The 22395-nt window shown below is 51.1% G+C and overlaps 6 protein-coding genes across 6 annotated transcripts; 1 reads left to right on the plus strand and 5 right to left on the minus strand.

Moving 5' to 3' along the window:
* Positions 1-1688: 1688 nt before the first annotated feature.
* GT037_006022 (uncharacterized protein) lies at positions 1689-2049 on the minus strand (the record flags this gene model as incomplete). Its single annotated transcript, XM_038931069.1, has 3 exons — positions 1689-1729; positions 1788-1830; positions 1903-2049. The coding sequence occupies 3 exons, from the start codon at positions 2047-2049 to the stop codon at positions 1689-1691; spliced, it is 231 nt and encodes a 76-aa protein (XP_038786758.1).
* Positions 2050-4067: 2018 nt separating this feature from the next.
* GT037_006023 (aldo keto reductase) lies at positions 4068-5180 on the minus strand (the record flags this gene model as incomplete). Its single annotated transcript, XM_038931070.1, has 1 exon — positions 4068-5180. One exon carries the CDS (start codon positions 5178-5180, stop codon positions 4068-4070), a length of 1113 nt encoding a protein of 370 aa, XP_038786759.1.
* Positions 5181-5910: 730 nt separating this feature from the next.
* Positions 5911-7536, minus strand: GT037_006024 (amino acid transporter; the record flags this gene model as incomplete). Its single annotated transcript, XM_038931071.1, has 1 exon — positions 5911-7536. The coding sequence occupies one exon, from the start codon at positions 7534-7536 to the stop codon at positions 5911-5913; it is 1626 nt and encodes a 541-aa protein (XP_038786760.1).
* A 1262-nt stretch (positions 7537-8798) lies between these two features.
* Positions 8799-9137, minus strand: GT037_006025 (uncharacterized protein; the record flags this gene model as incomplete). Its single annotated transcript, XM_038931072.1, has 1 exon — positions 8799-9137. The coding sequence occupies one exon, from the start codon at positions 9135-9137 to the stop codon at positions 8799-8801; it is 339 nt and encodes a 112-aa protein (XP_038786761.1).
* A 640-nt stretch (positions 9138-9777) lies between these two features.
* On the plus strand, positions 9778-10888 carry GT037_006026 (carbohydrate esterase family 5 protein; the record flags this gene model as incomplete). The annotated part of the gene is made up of 3 exons (XM_038931073.1): positions 9778-10264; positions 10317-10701; positions 10807-10888. The coding sequence occupies 3 exons, from the start codon at positions 9778-9780 to the stop codon at positions 10886-10888; spliced, it is 954 nt and encodes a 317-aa protein (XP_038786762.1).
* A 469-nt stretch (positions 10889-11357) lies between these two features.
* On the minus strand, positions 11358-21195 carry GT037_006027 (uncharacterized protein; the record flags this gene model as incomplete). The annotated part of the gene is made up of 5 exons (XM_038931074.1): positions 11358-11680; positions 11730-14762; positions 14812-20646; positions 20708-20802; positions 20849-21195. 5 exons carry the CDS (start codon positions 21193-21195, stop codon positions 11358-11360), a joined length of 9633 nt encoding a protein of 3210 aa, XP_038786763.1.
* Positions 21196-22395: the final 1200 nt, after the last annotated feature.

Raw genomic sequence — 22395 nt, forward strand, 5'->3', positions numbered from 1 at the left:
GCCGTCTAAGCACGTGCGAGCTTGCCCAGATATCGCAGTCTAACCCCGCTGGGGTTGCGGAAAGATCTTACTCACGACGTCATGATAGATCACGGTTCACGATGAGGACCTGTCAGGCAAGAGAATTTCATGAACCTCTCATAAACCACACGGGTGCATCGCACAAAAATCCAAATGACGGATACGCGATCAACAAGCACATACCAAGCACGGCACAACGACCTAGTAGTTGAAAATATTGAAATGAGGATGAGCAATGAACGGTTCAGTGTAAACTTAACCCACCTCCTAGTCCTTCCTTCTTTTCGTGACTCGTGCGTTCGACTTTCCCGTTCATCGTCTTCAGAACGACCAAGCAAGCGAATTGATCCTTCGCGATGCGTCTGCGATTGGTTGCTATTCATAAGGACTTTGTCGATATGCTTCTGTGGTTATATCAGCGGCACCGCCATCTGTTTGCAGGAGCTCCAGTAACTACTTAGACGAACACAAACACTGTCTTTCGTAGGGTGCTACAGCTGCCGCAGCGCAATTTTATATCAAGAGTACGTAGTATAATACGTGCCCCAGTATCCTCCGCCCCCAACTTGTAAATTACTCGGGTACGATGCAGCTCCCAAATCAAAGTGAGGTCTTTGACGCAAAATTGATAACGACAGACAAGACTCGAGTGTTTATAGATGGCGCACAGCCATCCACAGGTACTTAGGGTTCATTCGTTGGAAATGCTGCGCCAATCAAAAGACTCATGGTCAGCTGTCTTTGTATGCAATACAGACTTCTCGCTCTCCGACAGGCAACCTCGGATCTGGAATCGTCTGCTGGTGTCTTGGTGCCTTATGGGTAACAGATATGATGTCTCTGCATGGGCAGTATCCAGTCCTAGGTGTTGAGGTCAGGGGCAAAGGCGCCTATTCTGACGTGGCTTAAGTCAAGATAGGGCAAAGGACGAGTATGCTTAGCGGTATTGGTTATCGACCCTAACCCGACTGTCCGGGGTAATGATACTGCTGTTCCCGGAGACAATGGATTGCTTTTTAGGTTTCAGCTCTGTATGCCTACTCAGGCTAAGACGCTAACCGTTCCTCAGTCGATAGATACGCCACACGCCTTGAGTGTTTTTGATACATCCAAGAGTCGACACAACTTCGTACTTGGCCTCATAGTAGATATATGCAGCCCTAGTAATGTCCGCGATTAACCTAAGACATCAACTCAGCTTGGGGAGCATTGTTAGAGCACACTGACGGAAGTCTGCCTCGAAGGACTTCCAAGATTATCAGACCCTCTAATAATAACAAAGTTCATATTACAATAGAACAGTACTTGTTGGTTATTACTGGCTTCAGTCTAGCAGATGCTGGCCGCGATATTAGCACATAATCAAACCAGATCATTCTTGCCATTAGACGCTCATCGTATACAGTGTCACCTCCACGAGCTACAATGCGCTAAGGCAAATGCAAGCTATCATATCTATCACAGCTCACTTTGCACTTATAGTCACAACATCATATCCTCATATCCAAACGATTGATGAGCGGTGCCCTCACATTTCTTTGTTCTAGCTATATGCATAGCACTTCAAGTAAATCCCGACCACTCCTTTCCCCCCTTTGCTTCATCTCAACCGGATCGCATATGTTTAGATCATCAAACATCTCCTAATATGACAGAGATCATCACCTTTAACCACAGTGGCACGAACCACTGAGGCAAAGTCCACCGCCTGCAGGCAAAACGTTAATAAATGCACCAGAGGTCATCCTTTTATGATCATAACTTACAGTCCTCGGTCCTAGCCCAGTTGCCATCCTCACCGCATCGAAGCTAGAACGGTGTTAGTTCAGTCTTGACAGCAGATGAGGTCTCGTGATTGGAAGCGGTCGCCAAAGTACTTACTACGTGCTTCAAGTTGTGGCTGCATGCTAGGTTTCCGGTCGCGCCGTGGCAGCTCGTTCCAGCGTTGTGGTTGTTGCCCTTTTCACACTTCTGGGCAGAGCCGGTGAGGGCCATGAAGGCAATGATGGCTAGAGCTTTGAACTGCATTGTGTTCGGAATCGAGATTCGTTCGAAGGTATATTCTTGTTCTCGTAGGAGTTCTTGTAAAGAGAGATCGTGTGTGTTCAGATGTGAGACAAGAAGGAAGCAGAACAGAAGCTGCCTTTATATGTTAATTCTTCTCTTAGTGACGTAGAAACACAGTACGAGTACGGAGAATGTGCCTTTGGGTCTTCTGGAGGCCTGATCCTTATGGCAACGGTCATTGGCTGGAACACAGAAAAAAGATGGAGAAGAGTACATAGCAGTGGACTCATGAAGGAATGCACTAGCATTGTATGCGGTAAGAGAGCGACGGGACGGAGCCGTGGAACCGTGGAACCGTGGAGCCGTGGAGCCGTGAGGGCAAGCGCCACGCCGTGGGCCTTACATTAGCGTCGCGGGCCTTGCATTAACGTCGCCGAAAGATGGAGCTGTCAAGCTTGAGCAAAGGCTTATTTTGTGTATGCCGTCACCGCCGCGAGATGTTTGCTGTGGGATTTGGCTTTTGCAAAAGCGAGTAGACACTGAAGATGTTTGTGTTGTCCGTCATGTTGAGAACAGGTTCTCGATCTATCTCGGAAGCGCAACAAGAAGCGGACATAGTGTATTAAGCATTCTTGTCCAGGACTAAGCAACTAGCCGAGTGCTTAGCATTGCGACCTGCCGAAGTAGATGACGCTGGGGGCAGTAAGGTCGGTGATTTAGTGCGTAATTAGGGACATTTAAGCTGCAAGTTGCACATCTGAATTCTACCTAGGTACTTCGTACATCTTCCGAGGACAACTATCACGGCCTGTCGTTTCCACTGGAGTCTAGTTATAGGCTACCCTGCAGTAGTTACGTGTTGTTCTGACGATCCGTTGTTACCAGATAATTTTCAGGGTAGTGAAGCGCACCTAGTTACCTTCCGTAACTAGTTAGCTCCTGAAACCTTTAGGAACATCTCATCATACTACGTCCGTAGTACCTAGTAGCAACATTGACTAAGTCAGTATGTCCACCTGCCGACACACACTAATAGATAGTGTATGGCACCTATCGCGTACGTGTCGAAAGATCACCAAGCACAGACCCCAATAAACCGTGTAAGCAGCACGCCTTGAAACGGCGAGGCAGAGTGCGAGGGAAGTCATGATACTTTCATTGGTTGTCGGAAGTGTAAGTGTGTGAAAAAGATCCATTGATCGCTGGACAATTTACGACAACGGTGGTGGCGGATAGGCAGTGGAGAAGTAAACGCCTTATCTCCTGATTGGGACGCCGGCTGCTGGTAGCGAATGCGAAAGTTAATGCAGATGAAGAGTCAGGTGAGTAGTCAGGGATCGCAAAAATGTGCTTTTCTAAATACATCAGGTGTTTGAGGCAGGTGATATTGGGTGCGGGACGGAAACTGCCGATCACAGAGAGACATCAACAATACACGAAAAGGAAAAGGATGAGAATGAACATGTTCAAGATTACCTGAGGCTCTGACACTTCTTCGTGGGGTGGCCACCACTAGACAAACTTCTCCACTACTCACGATTGGTCAGTACCGAGACCACGATTGCGGACTGAATACAGTGTTCCACTGCCTTGACGTCGTCTTTTTTTCCTCGCAATCTTCCAATATATTTGATGCTAAGGTGGATAAGCAAATTCGATGACATGAACAGATATGTTCCAGCCAAGTAGTGAAGATGGGTCATTGCCTGCCAATTTCGGAGTCAAGAAGAATAGCTGTTAGGTCAGTAAGCAAACGTACAGGTGTAGCTGCAATCGCAGACTAGCGCGGATTAGCAGGACCTGAGGGACATTCAAGCTTCTACAAACGAAAACTCTACACCCACGATCTATTTGGTCTTTCAAAGCATCCAATCTCCACGATACGAGGCAGTTCACACAAGTGCAGATGACGACGTGCGACCGCACTTAGTGATCGACTCCGTACACAAGGCAGTAAATTGAATGAATTCCGGATAAGGGGTATCACTAAATTGATACTACACAATATCTCTTATTGAATTTCTTCACAGTTTACCAGATTAACCCTGCTGCCACAAAGCCGTAGTATGACCTTGGAAGCTAACCCCATCAATCTCCCTAATTTCCTCGTTACTGAGCCTCCATCCTAACGCCGCACAATTGCTGACCGCCTGTTCCTCCTTCCTCACACCGACAACAGGTGTGATTCCCTTACACATATTGTAGTTCAGCGCCACAGCACTCAGTGGCACGCCGCGCTTTTCGGCAATCTTTTTCAGCAAAGCATTGACAGGCTCGATATCCTTCATATCATAGCTAGAGAAGCGATATGTCTTTGGCGGCGGGTTGTCTACCGTGTATTTACCTGTAAGGCGACCTTGGGCAAGCGACGAGTATGACTGCAGGACGATACCGCGTTCTTTGCAAGCCTTGAGAAGACCAGAGAGTTCCGGTTCTCGGCGGAGGACAGAGAATTCGACTTGATTGATGGCAAGTGGAACGCCATACTTGGCTAGTTCGTCTGACATCTTGATCATGTCTGCGAGGCTGTAGTTTGCTACGCCAACGGTCTTGGTCATGCCCTTTTCTACGCATTCTGCCATACCTTTGGCGATCATGGAGATGGTCTGGAGATGGATGGGTCCATGGACAAGGTAGATGTCGATGTAATCAAGGCCAAAGTTCTTAAGTGAGGTTTCGAGCTTCTTCAGTGGTGCCATTGTAGGGTGAAGGACATCTTTTGCTTGTGGTACGACGAAGAATTTGTCTTGCATGACGAAGCTGTCTCTGGGAAGGCCCCGGACTAGTCTCCCACAGATGGTTTCGCTCATTCCTGTACCATAGACTTGGGCAGTGTCGATGAAATTGACGCCTTTGCTGAGGCAGTGCTTCCAGGCTGCAGCTACATGGGGCTCTTCCTCAGGCTTCCAGTGCCAGGTAGAGGTGTCACCCCACGACCATGCGCCGATGCATAGTGGCGGTGCATGGACATTACCGTTCTTGCCCTTGTATACAACCTTGGTGTCAGCAGTTGGGACCCAGTCCTCTGACATTACGGCGGCAAGTCCATCAAATGAAGGGTCCACTGCGTTGGGTTTGGTGTGCTTGCCGCTGTGAATGCCAGTCACGGCTGACATCCCTGAGCTTAGACCGGCTTGTAGAACGTGCTGCATCTTTACGGATGAACGTGACTGAAGAAGAGAATGAAGTAGAAATCAGAGGTTGAATATGACTTTGATGCTTTGCTGCCTCCAGCGTGGTGTTATACTCGCGCGGCAGCCAGATCGACGCGACGGCAAGTCGTCGGCATTATAGCAGAGCACCTTGTATGATGCGGCAATGATACTTACATTAATTCACAGCCTATGCGCAGCCGTTGTTCCTGCATGGGTGGCACAAGTCCGGGAATAGATAGACTAGACCCTGAGATACAGGGGGCAAAACTGCGTGACGTTTTGGGGTGGATGTCGAGATGATGTAGAAGTGATGTAATCATTTCACCACGTTTTTCATGTCGGTACTCACGACGCGGACATGTCAAATTCATGTCCGAACTGTACAAAAAACATGTCCGTCGTAGTATGGACGTATATGCAGGGACCTAGAGATGTGTTTAGAGATTGTGGCTCGGTAGTCGCGGCCGTTTTTCGGTGGTAGCCGGGAGCTAATCGTGGAAACCTCAAGCATGGCGTGTGCGTTCGGCGCCGACGCCAACGTCTCTTGAGGTGCAACACTCAGTTTTCTTCGAAACTATTGGGTTGCATCATGTATATCGTATGAGTCGAAGTAAATTGAACGGTGTAGTGAGCAAGTTAACACAACAAGAAAGGAGTATTTGAAGTAGGCTACCTTGTAGTCGGTAGAAATGGAAAATTTATTCGTTTATCTTGTTGCACATAGCATTTACAGAATGCTGTTGTCTGCGCACGTAAAGGCGCCATTGACATCCGTAGTGGCAAACACGTTCAGCAACGCGTCGATACTGGCATACATGCCTGGAACCACCATGAAAAGGGTAACACACATGATGAAGACGTTGAATGCGGCCATCGCAATCTTCTTCTTGCTCGAGCGCCACTTGCCGTTCCAGTTGAGGTGGAACCAGAACAGTACGGTAACACCCCAGGTGAACCACGATAGCAAAAGCGCAGCAGAGATGTTAAGAAGGGAGCTGAATACTGGAATAGCGTTGGCGAGGATCCAGACGACGACCCAGAACAAGGTCACAGAGAAGATCCAGACAGCCCATTCAGTTTTCTGGCCCAAGTGGCTCATAGCGACGGAGGCGCGACGGCCGCGTGATGAACCGGAAGAAGATGAGACCTCTTCGTTGAAGCTACCATTCTTCTTGGCCTGGTGAGTACCAATCACGCGCAAGAAATAGACGTGTAGGTAGCGTCCGGCGGTCATGCCAAACACTAAACCAGTTCCAAGAAGTCCAACAAAGATGAGTCCGTAGGCAATCTTTGCCATCAAAGGCTGTAGAGATCCGAGCGCGGGCGAGGCGACGGACTCGCCGGAAAGTGCGTAGACGACTGCGGCGACAATGCAGTAGATGGAAGTAGAGACACACTTCTCAATCGTGACAGCGCGTGGGTAGTCGCGAGAAGGGTTTTCCATCTCAGCGATGACAGTAGGGAAAGCCTGGTTCCCGCTGAAAGCAAAGGCGATGTTCAAGAACGCAGCAACAGCTTCCGTGAAAGTGGGGCTTCCGATGGCCTTCAGGTTAAGTGGTGCTCCCGCGTTCCGGGGGCCTTGGACACCAAGGACAATCATAACGAACATTACAGCCGCAAAGATCGAGATGGTGCAGGGCCACGATGCCCATGACACGAAGCGCATGCTATGGGGTACGCACATAGCCCACATGGCGATGGCCGCGACGACTGTGAAGGCGACCGTGCAGGTCGCGTGGTCGCTTACCGTGTTGAGACCGATGGAGATGGTGACGACCGCGGATGCGCTGATGAGGGCCATGTTGATCAAAAAGCCAATGGCAAAGACGAGTTCAAGCCAGGGACCACCGAGGACGCGTCCGTAGTCGACAATGTTGAGCATGTAGGGGTACTTGCGCCAGTACTGGATGAGATTGTAGGCGGTGTACAAGCTAAGCATTCCCATGCCAATGATGGTGATGATGCCTGGGAAGAACCCGAGAGTGTTGAGAGCGGCTGGCAACGACAAAATGCCAATCCCAACCTCATTCGTTACGAAGATGATAACAGTTTGTGTGGTGTTGAGTTTCTTCGCGTCGCTACTGCTTGTGGGTCGTTTGCTTGCATTCTGGATGTCGGTGACGTCGCCTAGGTTTGTATCGTTTTCGGAGTAGGTTTCGAGTTTTTCAGGGTCTCCGTGCTTCTTCTGTCGCAGAGGGTCTTGCGGATCGTAGGTTGGGTCTGCTGCAAGGGCAATAGTAGGTCGCTGGGCAGATACAGGTAGGGCATTGAGAGCATTGGGCTTGTCGTCGAGTTCATTTGTATGTTGCATAGGAACGTCGCCGTGGGCAGAAGCGAGATCTTTGTGGTCCATGGTTAGGAGGTCAAGCACTTACGCCTGCATATATCGTTTTCGTGTTGTATGTGGTGAAAGTGGGAGGATTGGAAGGGATGACGAGGAAATAGTCAAGAGACTAAGTTATTGATGGAGACGATTTGATGGAGGCTAAGCTGAGCAGATAAAGAGATGGATGGGTAAAGAGATGAAACCGTCACAGCGCAGTGTGGAGGAATCCAAGGACATGGAGAATTACGTACTACCGCACATCGCACTCGGACCAAGAACAGTAGCTGTTGATAGCGTGGTGAGAAATGCGTCCGAACTCTAACGGGGACTGTGCACCCAATAGCTGGTGGCACCCGGGGACAGGGTCTCTTGGAAGCGTGGAGGCCGAATGGCTCTTTTATCCACTTCAGGCATGTGGGCCTCCCCAGATGCCGTATAGATGAAGCTGTTAGTAAAGGGACCGACTTGGTGTTTCGCGAAACGCGCAAGTGCGGCACTCTGGGTCCTTCCGGACGATGCGCAGCCTTCCCACACTCCCGTTCCTATCAAAAGCTGTATCGCATGCGGAGAAGGGTCGTGGTGACGTCTGATGTCCATCCACGTCGGGAGCAAACGCGCTAGTGAGAGCCGCATTGGATGATGCGAGACCCGTGCCGAAGAAGGCCGGTGTGACATCCGGCAGCTTGGCCACCATCGTCATAAGGTCTGGGCACCTCGCGATGTATGTCAGTCTCAAAAGGCGAGTGGTGCGAGCGTTCTTTCAATGCCAGCAGCTCTCGGAATATTCAGACGATGTACAGACGTTGAATCAGTGCTCTGCGCCAATTCCTCCAGGAGATGGGAAGACGACACCCGGAACAAGGTTACGCTGGGTCGCATTGGCAGTGAATGCAAAAATTTCGCGCGGTAAAACGTCGGCCGACATGCTCAATTTCACCATGTTACATCCAGTGAAAGTGAGGCATTGGGAAGCCTAGACGCACGGACGGTTGGCATGGTGGAGGAGTTGGGATGGCCAAGCCCGGTGTCGCGCGACAAACCTCGAGGCCAGATGTTTGCGATACGTTTTGATAGTTTCCCAGGCAGGTCGAGAATCAACTCCAGACCGAGCCAGACAGCGCGGATGGGATCGCGAGACTTGAACAAGGAAGCATTTCCTCTGCATCGATGTCGCTATTGCAAGGTACAACGCCGCAGGAGCCGAGAAGGAGTCGCATAAGGTAGCCGTCGGCGTTGGATTGCAATCGAACGAGAGGGCAGCCAGGACAGTTCGCGTGGGTCGCGACACATCAATCATCACTCCATTTCCGCTGCAAGGTACCAAGTGGCCGTATCTGTGGGGTCGCGTGGGAAGTCGCATAGGAATCGCGCAGTGTTCTACTGCTGGCATGTCGCTCTGGATGACGAAAGTGTTGCTCTTGGATGGCCGTGTTGGCATGGAAAGCTGTCAGATCAGTGTCAGAATATCGAGCAGAATGCCGAGTATTTTCCCGCAATCTCTCGAGCGAGTAGGTCAAACGAGAAGAGATTGTGATCATTGTGGGATGCCGTCGAGGGTATTCTCGGTTGAAGGTTGCGTGGGCGGAGGGAAGGGTTGATGAGAGGCCCCTTACTGAGTGGACACGCATTTCTGGTTACGCGTCAAGCTGAGTCATGCGACTTCATTTTCTCGTGCATCCTTTGCAATTCCCACCTGGCCCACCTTTGCCGCGAGAATCCTGCATTTGGAGCGGTTCGGGTCGCCTCATAAAACACGTCTTTTGTTTCTTCATCGTCATAGTGTTGCGCCTCGTCCGCTCGTATTGCGCGCTCGGCAGCGTCCCTCAAGATGCGGCGCTGGTGTGGCTGTGAGGCGGGCTGACAGGCGCACGGGTGCACTACCAGCCGTTCTTTCCGGGCGGGAAGGCGCCAAAAAGCTTGGCTTACGACTATCATCACCATTCTCAAACCATTCAGGGCCGCGCAGGAGCGTCAAGCATGTCGACAGCCTTCTTGGCGTCTTCTGGTACGCGCATGCCTTTCCCCAGGAATGCCAGGAGGTGAAACGGGAGATCGGTAGCCTGGTCCACCCCATCTTCAATGTGACGCCTCTGTTTTCTCACCTTCAGTCGTCGTCTTTTCCCTTGTCGTCTGTTCGAGCGAACAAGCTGCCGATTTCCCTGTTTTCTTAGTAACCCGTCCTCGAGACACCTACCGCTCCACCCGTCCTTAACGAGTCGCTCTTTCTTTCGTCCCTCGCTCTTGCCTTCTCGTTTCTCCACATCCGCCATGATACCCCGGATAGCGCTCTCGGCGCTTCTCTACGCCTCCACCGCATTCGCTGTGTGCACCAAGCTCGAAGACTGTCCCCAATTCGAAGCCCTCAAGACCGATGAATGTCAGACCTACCATCACTTCCTCGCCCGCGGCTCTACCTCGCCTTACCCAGGTCACGTCATCGAGACTGTCGGCAAAGTGTGCAATGCCCTCAATACGAAGGAAAACCCCAAGGCTTGCGGATATGAGGACGTGCAGTATTGGGCCATGAACGGTGGAGAGCGATGGTGCATATCCTCGCATGAGGGTGCCATGAACGGCGCCGAGCAGATGAGGAACTACACTGCCCGCTGCCCAGACAGCCACTTGATCGTGATGGGCTTCAGCCAGGGTGGAAGCGTCATGCTTGATGTGCTTGGTGGCGGAGGTGGTCCGCTATGGGGCTGCACGCAAGAAGAAAACCCGGCTATGAACATTACAAGTGCGCCTGGCTCCAAGGGTATGTTCCAGCTATGAGATCGAAATTGAATTGCATACTGACATCTTCACAGTCGCAGCAGCAGTCGTATTCGGCCCTACACGACGTTCCGCAAACCAAACCTTCACTCACGGCGGCGGCGAGATCTCAAACGGCGGCGCACCACGAACAGCCGAGCAGAATGCAGGACTCCAGCCCTATGCTGACGCCGGCAAGCTCCGCGAATACTGCCAGCCCGGCGACCCGATTTGTGCACCCCACAGCGAGAACAAAGACATGTCAAAACACCTGAACTACTTCGACCTGTTCGGTGATGAGGCAGCGCAATGGGTCATTGATCTCGCCAAGAAAGCTGAGAGCGGCGACCGCACGTCTGGCGCGAAGAGCATGCTACACCAGACCATCTCTCATCCTGTCGCCAACATCTTCGTTCTCATCTTTGTGCTGTTCGTCATATAGTAAGTCCATTTCCATACAGTGGTTCCGTAGAAGCGCGATAGACGGAGTGGCGTTAAAACTTCCGGGCTTGCCATCGTGAAACAATGTAGACTTATACCGTGCAGTTTCGCAGTGAGGAAGTTCGCCGTGTGGAAGACCTCGCGCTTCCCCATGTACACCCGCGTCCACTCGACCGAAACCGTATGAGGCACCACTAGCGCAGTTCCCTCGCTGGACCCGAGTTCGACACGCACTACATGTCTTGGGCATGCTTGGCGCGATAAGGTGTGGCTTAGCAGAGCCGCATAGCCGGAATGAAGGGGCAGTGTCACACTGCCACCAAAGAAGAAATGCGGTCCCGAAGAGCAAGAGGTGAAGGGGGTGCTGAGTACAGGACGTGCAGCTTATGTACCCTTACCCCAAGTGCGGAGATACCCTTCGATTGTACCATAGTATATGGATATAACAATATTTATTACCTACCAGTCGACTGGTTCGGCAGATCACAACACATTAGCCTCGGGTCTGTTGAATTCCACAGACCTCTGATTGCCACCTATCGTATCATGCACAAGAGAAGTCGGTACCTTGAGCCCACCGCGAAACGCATATGAGTCTTTACTTGTCGCTATTGTGCTATTATACATGTGCCAATTGACGCGCTGAGCGCACAACTTCACTCTCCATCCTCTGCATCAACGAATGCCTCCTCATCGCTAGATTCAAAGCCTTCGTCCTCGCCCTCCGAGTCGTCGACATGCTGAACAGCGGGAACAAACTCCTCATCATCATGATCATCATGGTCCTCCTCCTCTTCCATAGAATCGAGCTGGCCGGGTGCGGCACGGGCAACATGCTGACGTAGAGCAGGATCATCTCCGTGTGCGAGTTTGCGGAAGAATGGATGATTCTCCGTAAGCGGCTTACCAGTAGTAACAAAGCCCATGGGAGTGTGCTCGAAGTCCTGACCTTTGCGGCGAAGGGCAAGCCACTCGTGTACTATGCCTATGTTAGTGTATCATTGCCTGCTACATGTCGACATACGTACCGAAGGTGAGAGGCTTCTTTGCGAATGTATTCTTCTCGCGATGCTGAGATAGGTTCTCATCAAGACCAAGGTATTCAAGCAGTTGATAGTACTCGTCCCATTCCAGGTAGAGCCGCCCAGCGAAGAGGCCCATCTCGACACGAAGCCAGACAGGTGCCTTGAAGTCTGTGGGTAAAGCCGGTATCGCGTAATAGTCTAGCTGGTTGAAATGGAGCATCCTTCGGGTGACAGGGGCAGCGTAGATGATGAGGTGAACGCTTCCATCATTCAACGATGTTTGCTGCTGCTCTTGCATGGCCGGTATGAGCTGATCGGCTTCTTCTGGGCTGACGAGCAGCGCTTGTTGACCGATTGTACTCCAAAGAAGCCAATGAGAAGAACGGACGTAGTTGTCGTTGGGCTCGTAGACTTCGATCGTGCGAGAATACTCAGCTGAGATCCGCAAGCCTGACTTCATCGATGAGTTCACCGTATGCTTGCGGCCCAGCGAAGTCGTTTGTCCTAGCACCGAAAACATCGGCTGGTAAGCATCGCTTCCTGGAACGAGACGTCCAAACGCTGCGAAATGCTTGATGTCTTCGTGCAGCGTTTTGACCTTGTGGGCTTTGAACAGCAGTGCTTGTTGAACTTCGCGAACGTTTTCAACTTCGATCTCCACCTCACGCTCGGCCTCGCGCTCTTGCTCAATTTCCACCTCTTCTAGTGCTGATGCATGGACAGCAGAACCTCGGTCCTGGAAACGTTTCTTGCGATTCACAAGTTCAGTGTAGATGCTGTGTAGTGCAGGTTTCCATGAGATGATGGCTGTGTTAGCAACAGCACGCCGATGGAGCTCGCCCCTTGGCTCATAGAGCTGTTTCAAAGAAAGAGCTTCTTTGATGCGAACAGTGGCGAGGAAAGCTTCTCGTGATGGCAAGTCCTGCAGATACTCGGGATGCTCTGATCGGGCTTGCTCTTGCTGCAAGTACTGCAAGGTTTGAGCGAAATAAGACGGTTCTAGCTGTTCCATAGTCTCACAAGTCTGACCGAACACCCAGCGAAGCACGTCACCTGATGTTGGCTGGTGGTGGACTCTAGTCCCCTTGGGTAATCGATCCAGTATACCCTGGTGAACCTCAACGGGCGAGAAAAAGGTGACCGATTGGGTCTGGCCAAGAAGTCGTAATCGCATGGCGGCTTGTACCAGGGTATCCTTCGTCAGATGCTGTCCAAGAGTCAAGGCGGCCTTCGCGTTTGGTGGGAACTTGATGTCAGTTCCTCTACAATGACTCTCGTCTAAGTATACGACACATCGATCCAGATCGTCAACAAATGGAGATGCTACTAGTGGTATACGTCTACCCGTACGGTACAACACCCATACTCGATGATCGTTGTCGAAGTACACAGCCGCTGCAGCTTCATGGTCCGCATCTAGCCAAGCTTTGGCGAAGTCTTTATTCGAGTGCTCAAGCACTTGCGCACCTGCATCGATCAGGATCCTGACCCGACCACCTTGACCGGATCCGTTTGAGTAATGGCCGTTATTTGGTATATGCATGTAGTTACTCGCGAGGTTGTTGATCATGTCTGTCTCAGTCCAACGTGCTCCGTTCGCGAAGGTCATACGCACATATGACTGGTTGCGAGGTGCTAGTAGATAGTATGGCACTTCTGCATTTGTATGCGCTAACTGAGGAAGATCCTGCTGTTGCACTAGTAGAGGAAGTTGATGCCTGGAATCATTCGTACCAGAGAAACCAGTAACACGGGGTCCTTTGTTGTCTTGACAGGACGGAAAAAGGTTCCAACCCGATGCCTGAAGCTTGAGGCTGAAAGTCTTTGCATACTTTGGGAACACAAAGTTGTTCAAGTAGAAGTCCATGAGGGAGGCACTATAGCGTACGACTTGGTAAAGTTCGCCTAATTGCCGCATATCCTCGGCATTGATTGCCGCATAATCGTCTAGTTCTTTCGGGATGTCGATCCCCTTTGGGAACCACTTTTCGTACTGGATGCTCGGCTCGTCGGTCTTAACTAGATGAGCAAAGGCTTCTTTGAACTGATGGACGCTGAGACCCTGATAGTAGAATGACAAGCATGTCAAGGTGATAGCGACATCGGGGTGGCCCCACTCGGCCGTAGGAGAAGGCACGCCCTTCGCTAAATACGGAACTGCTATCGGTACTCGTGTCGGATGTAGTCCATACTGTACGTTCCAGCGCTTCTTAAGGGTTGTTATCAGGATACGATGCACGAACATGCCGCGGAGCAAGTTCACAGCGCGCATCAAAGTTGGTTTGTCCCGAAAGAAGCTAGTGATCTTGGATATGGTTTGGCTGCGCACGGCTGGTTTCGAGATGTAGCCCTGTACATCTTTCATGAGAGCGGCTGGGTATTCGGCGCAAGGAAGTATCAACGGAGTCTGTCCCTTGCAGATGATCTTGACTAAGAGCTCGATCAGATAATCCTCGGCATCTTTGCGCAAGAAGTAAAGAAGAGGGAAGCCAGCGGACCCACGGTTGACCACTTCAATGCTACGAGGGTAGCGTGATTGGACACTTGAAGAGAAGTCCTTGACTAGGTGGAGTACAGCCTGGGTTACCTGCCACCGCATTGGATGACCATCCACTGTCGCCTGAGTGCCAGATGGATAGATGAGTTGAGTCCTGATCGCTAAGGATACGTCGCATTCATCTAGAACATCGCGAGTATGTTCATCCAACCAACGCTGTGTTTCGATCATTATGGAAGCCGTTTCGAGTTTCTCGTCACAAAGCTGTTGTAGTCCACTCAGCTTAAACGAGAGAATATGCTCCGGTAATGCGATAAGTATACCACGGCGAGCCTTCAAGCGTTCGTGCAACTTTCTGTAAAGACTCATCAAGGCTTTGGCAGGAGAAGTCTTTCGAGAGAAAGGTATATGCATCAATTCGCGATCGACCAAGCCACCAAGTTTGGCTTGCATTACTTGCGCTGACTGTAGTAGAAGAGCTCTCGGTACCACAACGCGAGCGAGGTTGGCTTGGTCAGCAAGGAGAGCTGCTACCATAGCTATGAAACGTCAGTTTATGATGACCCAGGTAATTAACTCAGCACTTACGGAGTATACAAGACGTCTTTCCTTTACCCATCAAGAGTTGCAGGACCGAGTTCTCATTCGTCTGCGGCGAGACTGTCGCTAGAGCGACTTGTACCTGCTCATCTCGGAGAAGGATATCGCCGTCAATCTCCAGCAATAGCCAGTCCGGAAAAGTCATGGGACTCCAATTTCCATGCCCCTTATTCGCCCATTCATCTCGCTCTTGCTGCTTCTTCCACCTCTTCTGAGCATCTTGTATACGAAGTAACCGCTGGAGCTTGCTTACAGCCACCCCAAAAGCCACAAGTGCTTCTTTCATGCCTGCGCCAAAAGCAGTCCCTGCAGTAGTTCGAAGCTCCGTCAGAAGCTCAATCGTTGTCAACTTATGGTATGCATCCGCCATCCGCAGCCACTTCGCTTGCGGATCTTGAAGTGAACAACGGATGCGATCGGCAGCCGCTGCCATGACATCTTTGGCTGGCAAGATATCTGCTGTGGTGACCTGAGGAAATGTGATATGAGTCGTATCTCGCGCATGTAAAACATGTTTTTGGAGAGCATCAATACTTGCGTCCATCTCTTTCGCATATCTACACTGCACGAAAGAAGACGGATCTTTGAAGTTGGCAACGATATCCCTAAGCATTCCAATCTCTTGTGGCGGAGGATGAGCTACTCGAGGATACAATGGTGCCTTTTTCGTTTGAGCGACACCCACGAAGTTGTGCATCTTGGTAGAATGAAGTGTAGTGTTACCTGACCTGGCAGTCAAAGCTCCAGCATACGACCAGGAAGTGTGAGGAGGCGCCGTCGTTCTGGGTTCTTCGATTGTGACTACTCGTGCCTTCATCAAGTCTGAGAGTGACTGGTCGTCATACTCCCTCGATCGTACGGGATACAGCGACGATGGCATTAATTCTGTATCAGAGCTTGCAATCAAGACCAAGCTGGCCTTCGTTTGATGAGTAGTCATACGGGAGAGAACTTCCTGCACCTGCTCTAGATACAGCGACAATTCGTGATTGCGTGTAAGGCGGGTCCATTCTGAAGCCACATCGGCTAGAGCCTGGTCAACGTTCAGATATGTAGGGTCAATTGCAACCAATCTCCGCAAGTCGATATCTGAGGCTGGCCATTGTTGTATGATCGAGCCAGCCAACAATTCGCAGGCTCGATCAACACTCGGACCATGTAAGCTCTCAGCTTTGACTAACTGCGAGCGCTTCCTGAAGCCAGTCTCGGAAAACGGCATTCGTGCTCTCTCCATCAACGAGATGAGGTAAGATGCGGGAGGAGCTCCATCCGCTCGAAAATGAAAGTACGCCGCGTGGCTAGGGGCTTTTATGGCGCGTATCTCCGGTATCATTGCGAAAGAGACGAGGACACGTAAGAGATTGAGGTCTGCATCCGAAGAGAACGCGATGGTTCCGAGGAGAAACATTAGGCTGGACCTGTCCTCAACACTACACTGGAGTGATTTCTGAGCGAGCGCACCCCACTCGGCTTTGATGTCGACAGCGAGGTGATCAGTAAGCAGGCATTTCCGGTAGTACTTGTCGTAACCGCCCAGAACTGGAGCATCGTGGAGAAGTGCAGTCAGTGTAGTGTCCAAAGAGCAAGTTGACTCCCAGTTGAGGAGCAACTTTGATACCTCGAGCACGTTCAAGCGATCCTGCGAAGCTCTACGAGAATCACGTGCGCTATAGGGAACGTCCTGGTTGCCATTTTTCTTCCCTATCTGGAGGTTGGACCTCCCAACCGCCCTGGCAGCTAGATGCGTGATGTCCGGTTCCAATTTGATGATCTCTTGAACCTCGCGGTCGAGGAAAAACCGAGACAAGTTGGCAGATCTTCGCAGTATTGTAGCAACAACAGTAGCATACCGATCATCTTGCATATGGATAGTGCATTTGGGCTCCCACAGTACCGTCTCCATGTACCTAGCGTTTGGCGGATAGTAACCCCGCTTTGGCGACAGCTCTGCGATGCGATGCAATGTGGCTATCTCGTCGGGCAGTAATGGGTTCCAAGGCTGGTAAGTTCCTGTCTGGAGAAGGTAGAGGGCTTCCTCAGTTCCGGTCCGCCGCGTCAGTGGGTCGGCAATAGCGTGGGACGTGTAAGCGTGCAGTAGAGCTTTCATGTAGAGCAGACGTGGTTCAGGCGCACAATCAATACGTCCCAGAACATCATTGATGGCGTATTTGAGGTAAACACCTTGCCCCATCTCAATGTCAACAGACACATGAGGCCCGTCTTTAGAGACTCGGATACCTCCCCAAGGTACCAATATGCTCTTTTGTCGACGATTGGCAATGGAGTGAACAACAATCTTATTCATCAGCCCATACCAGGTGCCCGCATCTTGGTTCTGCAGAATGATCCCACCAAGTCTTGGCGACTGTAACAAGCCTTCCTGGTTGATGTGAAAGCTCAACTCCATCCGCTTCAGATCCACAAAGATTTTACCATCGACTGATGCGAATACTAGGATCTGAGATGGAAACTCAAAGTGAGAGAAGATCCGAGTGACGCTCTTGACTAGATCACTTCCCGTATCCAACAATGTTGTCTGCTCTGGCTCTTGGAATCGCCGGACAGCGTGGTAGAAGCCTGAGGGGTGCCAGCGTATCCACCAATTCATCAGCTTCGATGCCCATTGACTGCTTTGGCGAATCTCGATGTGCCCGCTGTAGACGTGAAGCCAGTGGTAACAGTCTTCCACTAATGGTCTAGGAAGATCGGGCGTAGGACCTTCCAACCCAAAGGCATGCCTAGGAATGAATTCGAGTAGTTGGCCGCCCCGGTCTGCTCGGATGATCAAGCGATTGTCGCGGTAGCCGAGATGGATTCGATGGCCACGCACGGTCTCCGATAACGCGAAATCCATGCCTCGTAGAGGAGAGGGGTAAACGATCGGATTCTTCGTACCGAGAATGTGTTGGTAGGTTCTGTCCATACGGTACGACTGCGGAAGTGTTCCCATCTCTTGTCCATTGATGAGTAAGGTACCATAGACATAATTGTAATGTACGAAATAGGAATGCTGCTCAGCAAGTGAGTGCAGTGTGTATGAAAGGTACCAAGCGCCAGGAACGCCTTGGAAACCGGCCTCGTTGAGTTTGTAGTCGTCAGGTATGTACCATACCGCTTCTAGAGCTGCTCTAAATGTCTCTTGGGTTGCCAATATAGCGCTGCTCACAACCTCGCGGTAATCATAAGCGAACAATATGTCCTGCACGATGGCGTTGCGCATATTATATGGCATCGCATCGAAGCTGCCAGCAAGGTTGTACTGCAGTGAGATAGAAGCATCAAGATACATGCGAAGGCTTTCAGGGTCTAACCATGGCGGTTCATCAACGTGCATTGTCCGCTTGCACAAGAGGGAAGCCCATATAGCTGATTGCAATACGTTTGGATCCTCTGTCACCATGGGTTGCAGTTCTTTACGCCAGCCATCGGTAATCTTACGGGCTTCTTGGAGAAGGCTAATGCCTTCGTTGCGGACTGTCGTGCTTAGAGTCAGGGAAGTAACTTTGAGCAGAACCGTGATCAATAGTTCCATCTGCACAGGCTCGCGCCAATTTCGCTGGATCGCTTCTAATCGGTATTGGACCTGCTGCAGGAGCTTGCTGCAAAGGCCATCGTCGGACAACGCACGATGAACGTCTGTGCAAAGAGAGTCTGCTACAGTGTTTGGTCCCAGCTGTAACACCAAACGCAAAACGAGAACCCAGGTGGACTCTGACGAGAAATTAAGATTAGTCGATCCCATCTCTCTGAGAAGATCGAGCCATCTCGAATGAGTGCCGGTCAGAAGACCTTGAAGCGCCGTGAACTCATGAATACCGACACCTTGGGGACACCTGGCTTGACTTGCCTGGACTTCATTTGATGTTGGCCACATGGCATAGTCAAGCTCAAGAGACACCAGCGGCGAGTTGAGAGGACATTTCACAGGGAAATGATGCCAGAAGGAAGCTTTCTTGGACTTGTGAGTCCAAACCTCACCGAGCCTGTCATAGTACTTGGGCTTGAGACCGCAGGTTCGAATGACCTCTTCCAACCCGATTGGAAAGCCCCAGCTCGCGTAATGACACTCTAGATGGGCCTTTTTGTATGAGCCTAGAGTCACTTGACAGCTGGTGTTGTTGACGTATTGACGGAGCTGCGAGTACTCTCGGATGAGCGAAATTCTATCGAGCTTCTCGATCGTTTGGTTACACAGTTTAGACAGTAGAAGCCAAGTTGCATCGCGATACGCAGCGAACACCTCGGGACATTGCAGTTCAAACAGTGCTGCTTTGACTGCCGGCTCGTAGCTTGGTAGCGGATGCTCATGAATCTGAATCCGAAATGCCTTGGCCTCGTTGTGGAGATCATGCCAGTCGCAGGGCCGCCGATGTCGTGATTGTGTCGTGCCGTCCCAGCCGACAGAAGTGTCATAGATGCACTCCTTTTCGTTTCGCTTGTTGATGGTTTGCGCATGATGTTTACTCTTCTTCTCCCATTCGACGCTCTTAGCATCACGCGCAACCTCGGCTGCCTGTTCGATCTCTTCCCGGATTACTGGAAGCTCACCCTGAGGGTCTTCGCGGTTGTAGTACTGTACAGCGAAGCAGTCATCAGCGGGATCATCGAAAATGGTTTTGGACTCGGCATTCGACCGTGCGCGATAACGAGAGTGTAAGTACTTGCGCACCTCTTTACTGCGTATCATTTCCTCCCGTGTAAGCAGTTGAATGGGATCCAAGATATCAGCGTCGAACCCAGGATGGTATTCTTTCAGCAAGGGATAACAAGCTACCGCGTCTTGGTCCATAAGAACCCAAAGCTCCATCACATGAAGGAGATGCTGGCTCTTCTGGTTGGGATACGCCAGGTCCATAGTGCTAATTCTGGCGACGTAGTCCCGGATTACCCTACTCATCTGTATGGCAAGAAGACCTTCAGGTTGCGTTGATTGTTTGGCGGGGAAGATCACATCCTCGACAAGCTTTGAAGAAGCGATGTGGCTGGAAACAGCTTTCATGTAGGGCTTGACAGAAGTCTTCGACTGGAGGTATGATTGTAAACGTTCGTCAGATGTTTGCTCTTCAGACCTTGGATAAGTTGGACGTGCAGATAGAACACCCCTCAAGAATCTGCCGCTGTTCTTCATGCGAAGGTGGAACTCATGTGGAAGGGCGTACTGGCGTAACAATGGAATGAATCGTTCCCGTGACTCCCTGTGAGTGCGCCAGACTCGCTTTAGGTATCCTCCAGTCGTGACTAGAGTAGTCTCGAAGCTGCTTTCGAAAGAGAGCAGAAGATCAGCGTACCTGCCTGTGGACGACCTGTTGGTTTCATGGACATCAGAGGCAAGCTTAGCAAGGCGACGACCTAGCTTCTGTCGAAACGAGAAGACCGCGTCGAGAGGTATCCTCTTGAGGATGTTCTCCAGCAGCTGTGCATGCAGAAGACACATCAGTGTCTTGTAGTAGAGTCTGCCGACCTCTGCACCTAGGTGATAGTACAAGTAGCGCTGAACTGCTACTCGTAAGACCAGATAAAAAGCGGATCTCCTCCACGGTGTACGAGCATTATCAAAGACGACGGTGTCGCGCACACGCTTTCGTAAGCATGGTACTGAGACCGCAGTGCCATTGGCCTCTAGTATGGTCATCAAAAGGCCTGATATGAGAGCCGGATCACTGGTATCTCGGATCTCTGGTATAGTTGCGGCTGCCTTCCAGGTGATAGCAGCGAATTTCGTAACTGGCTCGCTGCTGGCTTGCTCAATGAAGGTGGCAAGAGCTTCCTGGAAAGCCTCTTCGTAAAATTTCGAAGCCGGTACGGATACCGCGCAACCAGGGACTATGATTGAGATTAGTAAATAGCATATGTGTAGCATCGAGCCTGAAGTTTGGTCACTTACAGTCCCATTGTAGCGCACCTTTGGCAGCAAGCACCTTGTCAGCTGTCGCGGATGTCTCGAAAGCTTCAAACACGATTGTGTGCTCCCCAGGATTCCTGTAAAAGTCAGTGGAGTAGATGCTAGCATGTGAAGATTACATACAGTTCTTGACGGTATACTAGCAAAGCGCAATTCTGAGGTGCAATATGCAGCACAAGCATTTTGTGATGGCTCAAATCGCGAAGCTCCCTAGTCAGCGCCGCCTTGCCGATAGTCCCGCCCACATGGAGCACTTGACATGCGAGTAGTGTCGCCCGGAGTCCTTGGATATGGGAAGCGAGATCTGTAGCGACATGAGGTGTGAGTCTTGCAGCAGCATCCAGCATGCGTTCCAGCAAGGCTTCTTCGATACGATGCAGGTTTCCGTCCTCTTTGCCAGGCACGTTGCGGGGTAGCGCGACATGGTTGTACTGCTGTTCGAGAAATGGTACACGCGCGGCGGCTGCCATAACGGTTCAGAGTGCCTGCTGCAACGAGGCAGCGGGCAAGGTAATTCTGTGTCAAAGCTTACAAGACAGCGAAGGTGCGGTGTCGCGATGTAACAAAAGCGACAGGTTGTCGCGTTGTCGCGTTGTTGCTGAAAACGCGACTACTCAGCGAGGGTAGGTACCAAGGTTGAATTAGACGCCAAGCATCTCCGTATTAGGCGACAGCACTGCACAACCGGCCTCTCCCAGCGATGAACGATGACCAGTGAGCTTTATGAGGAATGTGGGAGCGATTGTCTCATGTCGCCGGTGAACAGACCGCGTGAGGATGGAGTGCTGGCTAATACATTGTCGATTGAAGCGCTGTACGGCGCAACGAGGCCTCAGCCTCGCCAGCTCCAAGAGAACAGAGAAGGCTGAGTCTCGCGATTGGACGTGGCACACAAATCACAGACGCTTGTCTTTGGCCATCTTCGACGCCTGCATAAGGATGGTTTTCACTGCCCAATCATGAAGAGACTGAGACGCGGAAACGACTAAGGATCAGCAGAACCCCACTACGCTGTGTAACGTAGAATGTGAAAAGGACAGGAAAGAAACGAACGCAACAAGACTGGATGATGAGAACAGAACGGAAATGACTTGAAGAACTCTGGACGCAGTGGTGTGCAAGCTGTAAGAGAGTATATGCGTGTCAGTATAGGTGCGTCAATCTTCATCGTGAGCCAAAGTGCGAAGGCTCGTTTCGGTGGCCTTCCGGCGTGTGGGAATGAATTCACTGTCGACAGGATACTCATCAAGGACATTCAGGCAGGCGCGTCGTCGGAGCGCGTCGTGGCGCGGCATGAGTGGGTAGCGGCAAGATTAGAGGCATGATCCACGCCACATCCCCTCGATGATTTCTTTGACGAACCTCTGCGAGCTTTGCCACGATGTGTGATGGAGTTATGGAGTCTATAGCTGAGAGAGGCGTGGTGGTGAGAGGTTTGACAACGCGTGAGGTATCTCATGTTTACCCAGCCCCTTGCTTAGCTCCAAGACTAGCACCATAGCGCTTTCCCCTAACTTATCCAGAGTCCGCATTCTCATTGCATTTACCTCTCTGCTCCAATGGCAATCATTGTCTTTTCTCGAACTCACCCAATGAGGCCCTCAGAGGACAACGAGCTCTCGATACAGTTGGCGCCGATCTCGCTCTCCAATCGAGGCAAACATCACCCG

This window comes from Alternaria burnsii (genome assembly GCF_013036055.1).
Source record: "Alternaria burnsii strain CBS107.38 chromosome Unknown 732, whole genome shotgun sequence".
In the NCBI taxonomy this organism is placed as follows: domain Eukaryota; kingdom Fungi; phylum Ascomycota; class Dothideomycetes; order Pleosporales; family Pleosporaceae; genus Alternaria; species Alternaria burnsii.